Source organism: Cajanus cajan, chromosome 4 (assembly GCF_000230855.2).
Source record: "Cajanus cajan strain Asha chromosome 4, NIPB_CcT2T_4, whole genome shotgun sequence".
Classification (NCBI taxonomy): Eukaryota; Viridiplantae; Streptophyta; class Magnoliopsida; order Fabales; family Fabaceae; genus Cajanus; species Cajanus cajan.
The window spans coordinates 16,599,289-16,610,006 of NC_138520.1; the positions used below are offsets into that span (position 1 = coordinate 16,599,289).

Below are 10,718 nucleotides of genomic sequence, written 5' to 3' on the forward strand. Positions count from 1 at the left end.
ACTCCTTTTTGCACATAATCATGAATTAAATGATATCTTATTATTATGCGCTTAGCTTTAGAATGTTGTATGGGATTTTTAGATAGATTAATAGCACTAGTGTTTTCACAAAAATAGGTATGTTATGTTCAAGATTAGAATTGTATTTTAATTGGAATTTCACCTATAGTAGTTGTGAACAACAACTAGCAACAAAGATGTATTTTGTTTATGTCATAAAGAGTGCAATGGAGTTCTGCTTCTTACTTACCCATGAGATGAGACAATGACCCAGAAAATGACATCCTCAACTTGTTTTTCTCTCAATTATGTCACCAACATAGCCTGTATCATAATATCTTACTACCCTGAAATCTTTGCTTTTCTCATAGAACAAATTGAGGTTAGTAGTACCTACAAGATATTTGAAAATTTATTTTGCAACTTTAAGATGAGACTCTTTGGGATCAAATTGAAAATGCCCGTATAAACATATATACATTGTACTTAATGTCGGGTCTACTAGCAATAAGATATAGGAGTGAATCAATCATACCTTTTTAGATCATTTAATCTACTAATTTACCTGATTCATTTTTTGGTAGTCCTATAGAAAGATGCATAAATGTAAACATAAGTTTGTAGTCATTCATCTTAAACTTTGTAAGAAGTTATTTTGTATACTTCTACTTATGAACGAATATGCCTCTATTTGTTTGCTTTATTTGTAGTCTTAGAAATAACTTAAGTTCACCCATCATTCTCATTTCAAACTCCATTTGTATAAGCTTAGAAAAATTATCACCCAGAGATTCATTATTATAAAATGTGTCAGACTTTTTCTAAAAGGCAAGGCCGTATATAGGAATTTTGGGGCCTTAGGAAAAAATTAAGACAAGAGTCTATGTTAATATAGCCTAATAATTTTTATGTTATTTTTTGACTTTTTGAGTTGCAAAATTATTTATTAAAGTTTTATAATAAAGTAATTCTAACATCTCACTCTCAATAGATAATATAGCTAACCCATTCAATCTATCTTGTAACATAGTTGATCTTAAATATGATTTAATCAATTTTAATTTTGAAAAATTTCTTTTAGCAGTAGCAACAGTTACCGATAATGTTAATAATATTCTATAAGCAATGCATGTATTTGAAAAAGAACATGATCTTTTTATATAGTTCAATATTTTTAATGGTGTGTTAATTTCATTTGTTAGAATTTCTTTCAATAAATTTAATTCTGAAAATTAATCAAGACTATCAATATCAGAATGGTCCTTAAAACTCAAAATCTTTTCAAGATTGATACAATATTTTTTTCAATTCATCTTCCCCTAAAGTTTTAAATTTATTTGAATCAAATAAAAAACCAAACATGTTTTCATATTATAAAAATTGTTCAAATCGACTCATAATAGAAGAAATAGATTGATTTAATATATACAAAAAAATAATTAGTGCAAAAAGAATTTTCAGCAGAATGAGCTATCTCATCACTATCAATGTCATCAAAATGTTTTTTCCTATGAATCTTACGTTTTTCATTGAACTTAGGCTCTATATCCATTCCAATAGTCATTTCTTTGGTGGATTCTAATGCAGATGCAAAAACATTTTCCCTATAATTTTTTAAATAAGTTATAAGGCCTCTTAAGTGATCTATAGCAACATCTATATGCATATCTTTAAATTGCATGATCTTACTTACAGAACTAACCGCAAAAAGTATATCATACCAAATATTCATCCCCAATAAAAATTCAAAATTCTCCATCTCATAAGTTGCTAAACACATGGCTTCACTCTTTATCTTAGGATCTTCACTAGTTTTTGATAATTGAACAAGTGCATCCTTTATTTTTGGTGCTTGAAACTTTATGGCTTTTAACACTTTCAATTCTATATTCCCATCTTGTTTGAGATAGTGATTCAACTAAAAAATTATACATTTTCTTGTAAGATTTTCCATTGTTTGGTAGAAGAAGCAAACAAAGAATAAATACGTTGCAAAACTCAAAAAAAAGAAACAGCTCTAGTACATGAATTTGCCATATCACCTAGAACTAAATTCAAATTATGACAACTGCAAGGAGTATAATATGCTCTAGGATTTATATCCAACAATCTTTTTTGTATTCCTTGATTTTTACATAGTAGGAATCAACCAAGAAAGAAGGAATTGAGAATGAGAATGGAGAGAGAATGAGAAAGAGATAGACTAGAGAGGAAACAAAGAGGTTAAAAATTTGTCATCTGTAAAAGATAAAAGTAAGTAGTAGTGACTGTTGGATGTTGAGTGACTTTTCATTTACAAAAACTAATAAATGGGTTGTGTTCTTTTAAGTAATTTTCATAATAAGAAAATAAGATATATAAAAAAATATAAGATACGTGTCTTATAAAATATTGGGCCTCATCTCAAATATTATTAATTTTTTTAAAATTAATTTATATCAATAATATTATTATTACTAAAAAAATTTGGAGGCCTTATAAGTTTAGGGGCTCTAGGAATTAGCCTTAATTACCTTATTGAATGTCCAGCCCTGCTAAAAAGGGTTATATCAACCTTACCTCTCATAAAATCATTATTAGTAAGAAAGTTACTTAGCCTTTCATACCAAACTCTAGGATCTTGTTTCAGATCGTAAAAAATCTTTTTGAGTTTAAAAACATGATACGAAATATCCATCAACTTCAACATTGACTAATTTATGTTATGGAACTTGACTAGTTACTGTACTAACTTGTTTAAGAGAAATCAGTCTAGTACGACTCAAATTAATAACTTGTTGATATGAGTCCTTTTATATAAATATTTATAACAAAAATATATACATGATATAATTTAAAATGATATATTTTATTACATTAAACAAATAACATAATGTTATCAAATTCTTTTAAAAAAAATGTATATATTTTTATTCAATTTACTCCTGTATAATAATTTGTTATAAAGTGTTTTATAAATAACTATAAAGATCAAAAGTGATGTATCTCCATATTAGAAGAAATAAAATACGATAAAAAAAGTTTAAGGACTAAAAACAAATTTAAAAAAATTCTTTAAAGACCAAAACCGTATTTTACTCCTTTTATGAATATAATTTAGAAAAAAAATAATAAAACTTTACGATCATATTACAATTTTATATTTAGATATAAAAAATATATTAGGGATGATTTTAATTTAAAAATAATATAAAATATATAAAAAAATCTCACAATTACATAATTTTAAAAAAAAAAAATTGGGTCCATCTTAGTCATGAACTCAAGACAATCACATCTCTAAATAAGTGTGGAACTAACCCTAATTAGTATTAGATAATAATTTAGTAATGATGTTTTTGAGACATAGGTTATTGTGTAAAACTAATATTTGTTTTAAGTTCTACTAAAAATATTTTTATTGATATAGTTAACTTAGACAATTATGATATGGGGAAAAAAATTTCTTGTTATGATTATAATTATCTTTTTTGTAAATTGTTATAGTCATAGTTATGAATTAATGGAAAAAGAATCAATGTCTCTTTCTATACCAATATTTTACATCTAAATAAATTTTTCTATAAATTTTTATTAAAATATACAAAATGTATTATATCCTAAATTTTGAACAAAGTATTATATTCTTGTATCTGGGTTATATTGTACATGTGTCATACTAAGCATATGAACTTAATATATCATAAATTAATTAAGATTATTAAAATAAATTAATCTGAACATTTTTTTTTCTAAATACATCTAAAATACTTGTTCCATACTCTTTATTGTATATATTCAAATTTGTTTTCTACCTTCATGATTATCTCTATGCATCAAAACTTATTTTGTGTCCAAATACATTTCCTTCTATAAATGGGTAGGTATATCCAATAAGTTGCACCTTCTATAAATGGATAGGCATCCAACAAAATGTGCTGCTGTATTGCCTCAAGCCCATAAAACCAAATTTAAAATACAAGCAAAGGCAACTCAGAATCAAACTAGGCTAGTTAAATTTGAAAGAAAAAATATGGAAAAAACAAAAAAAACAAAAAAACAAAATCTGACGTTGGTGGACCAAAAGAAATGAAGTATAAATGAATATAAGGAGCAGAAGGGTAGCTTAAGGTATTGGTGGGAAATCCAAATGCTTTAGATATTTTGGACAAACAAGGATAGCTTAAAGCATGGGCCAATAGGGCTTATTATTATGTCCAAGGTCTCATTTTTATAAGGGGGAAATTTTTATTTTATATATATTAAAAATTATTTCAGATTTTATGTTGAGAATGAAAATTTCAAAATATAGAAATTAAGACAGTTTAAAAAAATATTTTTTATACAAAAAATAAAGTACTTAAATGATTTCTATAATTTCATTAATTATTCCTATAATATAAATTCAATAGAAAGCAATTTTAAAATTAAAATTGATAAAATTTTATTTGCACTCAAATATGTCTAAAAATGGAACTGCAAGAAATTAGTACAATGATTGTACGTAAAAGATCTCAAGTTCAAAGTTCAAACTGCTTGTCTCTTTTGGAGTGAAGTAAATATAAGTACTTTTGTGACAATTTTTTAAACATGAATATCTTTTCAGTCTTGAAATGGGGCGTCATCCCCTCTTCCTATATTTAAAATTGTAATATATATATATATATATAGATAGAGGTGTTATAATTACATTGGTATAATTTTTATTAAGTATTACACCACTCAATAACTTTATATTAATAATGAATTTTGTAAATCCAACCGTTAGATTGAAAGTTCATATCACTTTATACGTGTATATCAAATTTTGTTAAAATTAAACAACAACTTGTAGGTAATCAAAGTATTCATATTTTAGTGTATTTTGAAATGAATATATTACGTCAATTTTATTTTATAAAAATAAAGTATCAAATCATCTTGGATTAATATATATTTTGTATATATAATTTAAGAGATATAAACTTTCAATCTAGCGGTTAGATTTACAAAATTCGCATCGAATATAAAATTATTGAGCAGTGTAATACTTAGTAAAAATTACACAGGTGTAATTATAACCTCTCTCATAATAAATTCCTCTCACTTGATATGCCTCCTTATATATATATATATATATATATATATATATATATATATATATATATATATATATATATATATATATATATATATATTAGTTATTCTGTCAATCGAAAGAGATTCAACTTCTTAATTTTTGATTATAGTCAAAAAAAAATATTAAATCATTTTTAAAATATATATTTTACATAATTAAAATACTCTAATGTTATTTAAGCAAGCATAAGTCCTGAGAAATGAGTTACTCATTTTCTACTAAATAACTGATTTATTTAGAATTACAATACTCTCTAACATAGATAATAAACAAATAAATAATAATACTTTTATTTTTAACTATGTTATTGGTATGAGATATTCATCAACTTCGTCAATAATTAATCTCTGTTAAGAAATATGATTGGTTACCTTTTTAGTAAAATCTTCCGTTTTAACCATGTTTGTTTCATACACAGGATTCAAATCCAATATCTTACTTAAAGGACCGTCTAATACCATTCAAACTAACTATAATATATTTCTCTTAATTTCTTTTTTTAAAATTTAAAAAAAAACTGCATAATTATAGGAGGTCACTAAATAAGATATAGGAACCGCAAACAAGCACTCTCAAGTTCAATTCTGCAAAACAAGCCCAGCTCACTGTCCCACAATTCAAGACTTGGGATACATACGGATAATTTGTGGGAAAGTAAAGAAGCTAATAAAAATAAAATGATAAGGACACTAACACTAACACCCTTATGAGTTTGATGTTTCTATGTCTATAGACTAACATCATTTGCCAGTTATGAAATTTCCCATGAAGCTTACAAATAAACTTGGTGCTGAAGAGTTCAAGCCTCTAGCATATGCTGTGTCATGGAATAAGATCAACTAAGACTGAGTTCATTACAATTTACAAGGGGACTTTGAAACAAGCTACATCTTAGACATTCTCTGACAAAGGTCGATCCAAAGATTTGGCATTATCAGGTTCAGGGGATGCCTCTAATTTGCGTTTCTTTACAGGATATAACAGATAATGTTGACACATGAAGAGGATGTCAAAGAATACAGACACCTGCAATTAATGGTTTATTCTATCAATAAAAATGCTATATGGGTAGAAACAAATTATTGGATCACAAAAAAAATTGTAAAGGGTTAAATCTCTTGCAGAAAGAAACAATAATAGTATTCATATGGTACAATAAAAGAATGATCCATACCAGGGATAGCAATAGTTTTCCTATGTTTCCATAGAAGTTCACCCAAGAATCTGGAAATCAAAAATGGAATTTGAAAACTATGTCAATTTAAACTATAGATAGAACAAGAAGAGCCTTTGGTAAAGAAGATTACATACGTTGATCAATTGATTGCATAGACATTTGTGCATAGTTGGCTACCGAGCCAGAAAAGTCCAGTAAAATGTTAACAATGCTCCAGCCTTGTGTACTTTTTCTCATAAAGTTCATCACAGCCTATATTCATATCACAATTTTATTACTAAAGATGATTAGCATGTGTCAACAAAAAATCATTTCACTTCATGACCAAAGAATTATGAAACAATGTTCAAATGCATTAAAGCCAATTTAGTAAAAAGCCCTTCTTCTGTATATTTGCATTCCAAAATATGCTTCATTGATGATAAGACATTAAGATTAGCATAATCTTATAGGTTGCAAGTTCAAACAGATAATTTATTTCTCAGCAGTCAAATTGAATATCACAAGCATTGCTATAAACATAAGGAGATAAAATTAAGAGGAAATCATACGAATTTGAATATATCCTAACCTGGGGAATATATTTTATAATCGTCATGCAAACTTGGATGCCACTGCAAGTTGATCAGTTTCAACAAAAGTCAGAAACAACATGATGCATTATATGTAACAATGGCATGGGGAAAAACTTGGTCTTATGATGCTCTAAAGAAAATTTGCTATTAATCCACAATAGGAAGTTAAATCAATGCTAATTGATCATGCAACAAATGAAAACAGGAAACATACGAGAAGACTGAGATTAGCCAGAGCCAATGATGATTGTGTAATGCTACAAAGAAACACACTGCAGCTGTGGTCCACGTAACAAGGAGGATTCCATAAGCGATTTTAGAGACTTTTTGACTTCCCCGCTACATGAAAACATAACCTCTTTTAGAATAATCATAAATTCATCACAAGAACAATAAGCCCAACTAGAGGGAATATAGCACTAACATCATAGATTTTGATCTGGAACAAGGAAATTGCTGTCAACAAAACAGCATGGATTGAGAAAGCAACATCATTTGCTGCCACAGGTATCATCTGAAATAAATCAAAATGCAAAATGAACTTTAGCTAATGAATTTATGCAGATATATCATATAGTTATATAAGGGAAAAAGAGAGAGATCTTTTCTAAATCAATGAACATTATTCATAATATTATTCAACAAGCATTCTAACCACTAACAACAATTTCTAAAAGCTGTAGCCTCTTAAAAGTTGTATATGCCTGAAGCTTGATAGAAAATCTACCACATACCAAGAACCAAGATACCAATTACCTTTTTTTTTTTTTACTACATGTATCCTCTTTCAGAGATAACCTTATTCTTGTTGAACTAAATATGCGTACTTCTCTTAATATAAATTCAAACATTGGTTCACCACGTTGTGAGGAATATCCCCTTTGCGGATCCAACCCCCTTCGATCACCAAAATATCAATTATAAAGATTAATTTACAAGCATATCAAGTTATCAATATATCATGACAGCAAATAGTGTATAGTGATAAACATAAATTACCCTTTTACAGCACGAGCTGATTAATCAATTTAGCTTCCATAAAGAAAGTGGAGATGTATAGCAAATGGAACAAACCTCTTTTTGACCGTATTTGTCTCTGTACTGCTTCTGAACAACAGAGCTGAAGAACAAGGTTGCATTGTAGATAAGATAGGAGGAATGTTTCGTCAAATTCAGCAGCACAAAATCAAAGTTCAGCCCCACCACGCTATACCACAGTGGAAATTAACCCAAAACATAAAATAAAATAAGGGGAAAAAAGTTATAAGATATAATAAGAATTGAAGAAAAAATTATTGAGAAAGTAATATAGATGATAAAACAAAATTATTGGCTTTTAGGCTATAGTGGTACCTTTTTCTGCGAAAGTTCAAGATGACTTGTGGGTAGAAACTGATGGACCATGAAGCAAAAGCAAACCAACCCAGAACATCATAGGAGACATGGAGTGGAACTGAATTCCAAGAAGCCATACTTTCTTTTTCTACTAAGAAACCAAGAATCTCAAAGTATATATATTAATGTGTCAGTGTGGACCCAATATGTCTTCTAATGCTGCAATGTACCAACTGTTACCGAGGAACAGGAACTTTTCCGTTTCTTTCTTGTTTTATACTTTTTATTTTTTACTTTTATGTGTTATTAAAATGGAACTGTATGGTGCCAGGATTTGTGACGAAAGGAGCATAATTATATTATGTTTCTGACTCATGTTGGAAAATATACATGCTATGTGCTATTTAGTTGTCGAAGATTGGTCATTTCTCAAATTTTAGTCAAGATGCATTCTCCGTCAACCTGCTGACTTTATTGAATTTTTAGGAATCATTTATGGTCAAGAAATTATGAATTTGCTCAAATGCAATAATGACAGGGTGGCAGAATTTTACTACCATATAACGATGTATTGTTGCATGATTTAATGAATTTAGTATACTTCCTTCATTTTTTTTCATACTTGGCACTATTTTTTTTCCATTTTCACTTTTTTAAAATTAATTACTTATTAATTTTTTTATTTTTATCTTTAATAATTAATATGTATTTATTGAACAATGTATTTATTCATTTCTAATATATCTATTTCTTCTCCAACTATCTAAAGGGGTATAACAAAAAAATAAGTAATAAATATTTTTAAAAACTAAAATATTAATTATTTTTTAATTCTTGTACATAAACCTTAAATGTAAAAAAAATAAAATTGAGAGAGTATTATTTATTTATTAATGCAATTAGATTTATAGTAAATTAACCTTGTAGCGTATGAAATTTCGTGAGATTACACGCAACTTGTTTTTTATTTCGTGTACTAATTTTCTTTAATTATTCAAATAACATTGACACCTTTCGATATTACTATATTCATTATCTGCATCATGAACAGTTTATTTTGATAAGTGGTGGAATATGATTTTTAATTTTTCTCATAATAATGGTCGTCAAATAATTTGAATTAATTTTTATATTGTATGAGTTATTAAAATTAAACTTAATTTGTGATTTTTTAATAAATTTATTTTTGTCAAATGAAGTATATCTATCTAATAACAATACAATTTTTCAATTTTTTATTATATAACTAATTTAATTAATATACTTTTAATTTTATAAGAATGGTATCTTGGATCATATATAAATTTTAGAGTGAGAAGTTTTTAACATTAAATAATATAATAAACTAGTAAAATAAATATTTATTTGATACTAATGTTTATTAGATTAACATTTAATAATATTAAGCTAAATTTCACAAATAATTCTTATTTTTATCTAATAAAAGTGATAAAATTAGAGAAAAGTTTGATAAAAATGAAAATTAAAAGTGTAAATTAACTAAATATTATTAAATATTAATCATTTTTTCATCAACCCAATGATATGTCATAACGAATATTTAATAGAGAAACCAAAATTATGAATTTTATAAAAAAAAAATACAAGATTAAAATTTAGTCATTATAGTTAAATTTCTTTAATAAATTTATGAAATATTATCGCATAAAACTATTACATTAAACTCAATAGTTAGATATGTAACTTGTGACCAAAGGAACTAAAACAATTTTATTTTTAAATTTACATGAACTAAATGAATAAATTTTAAATTTAACAAATCAAAAATAAATTTACTCTAAATTTAAATAATTAAAAACATATTTAAATAAGATTAAAAGTATCGTATGTGAATGTATCATATACAATATTATTTAAATACAAGTTATAAATATTTTTTATCAATTTTTTTTACTGAATTTTTTATTTAAAAAACCCCCAAAAGAAATCTTCTAACACGCTGTTAATTTTCGACACATCGTTAATTAATGTTTAGTTTACACTTTACATTGGTTATTCAAACTCAAAAAAGGTGTCTTCCATTTCCATTTAATCATGCAATCCTTGGATGATGCGTATGGCCATTACACTTTGAAATCAAACAGCTATCTGCATTTAACGATGCATTTTCATTCAAGACGCAATCATGGTCAGGTTCGTTGCGTCAAGCCAAGGGACTCTTCATGCACATGATCCTTTGCGGTTACACAGTTATATCTCAGTATCGCTTTTCTAAAATCTTCTCTTTTCATCAGCTCAGTATCCATACCATATGAGCATTAAAAGAGCTGAGACTTTAAAACTGAACTCATTTATGGAATATGAGATCAATGGTATGTTTGGATTTAAGTGATTTTGAGTAAATATTTATATGTTTAACTTTTAGTTGAATTGATTCTGGCCCGTATAATTCATGTTGAGAAGTAACTTGGGTAATTCCTGCACTAGACGAAAATTGTATACCAACTTTTATTATTAATTTGTTTTTAAAGTAAAATGTCCAAACATAAATTAAATCATTTCAAAATTACAT

General features: G+C 26.6%; 1 protein-coding gene across 1 annotated transcript; it reads right to left on the bottom strand.

Moving 5' to 3' along the window:
- Positions 1 to 5,641: 5,641 nt before the first annotated feature.
- LOC109812844 (cystinosin homolog) lies at positions 5,642 to 8,415 on the bottom strand. The gene is made up of 8 exons (XM_020376903.3): positions 8,204 to 8,415; positions 7,925 to 8,057; positions 7,275 to 7,364; positions 7,065 to 7,189; positions 6,847 to 6,889; positions 6,410 to 6,527; positions 6,273 to 6,322; positions 5,642 to 6,124 (listed from the first exon to the last, which is right to left on the bottom strand). The coding sequence occupies exons 1-8, from the start codon at positions 8,320 to 8,322 to the stop codon at positions 5,990 to 5,992; spliced, it is 813 nt and encodes a 270-aa protein (XP_020232492.1). The 5' UTR covers positions 8,323 to 8,415; the 3' UTR covers positions 5,642 to 5,989.
- Between the last annotated feature and the right edge of the window lie 2,303 nt (positions 8,416 to 10,718).

What these genes read in the sequence shown, in the direction of transcription:
- LOC109812844 (XM_020376903.3), bottom strand. Translation starts at nt 8,322, where the DNA reads ATGGCTTCTTGGAATTCAGTTCCACTCCATGTCTCCTATGATGTTCTG. An exon ending in ACAAATACGGTCAAAAAGAG is followed by an intron (nt 7,365 to 7,924) that starts GTTTGTTCCATT and finishes GATTTATTTCAG; the next exon opens with ATGATACCTGTGGCAGCAAA. An exon ending in TCCAGATCAAAATCTATGAT is followed by an intron (nt 7,190 to 7,274) that starts GTTAGTGCTATA and finishes GTTTTCATGTAG; the next exon opens with CGGGGAAGTCAAAAAGTCTC.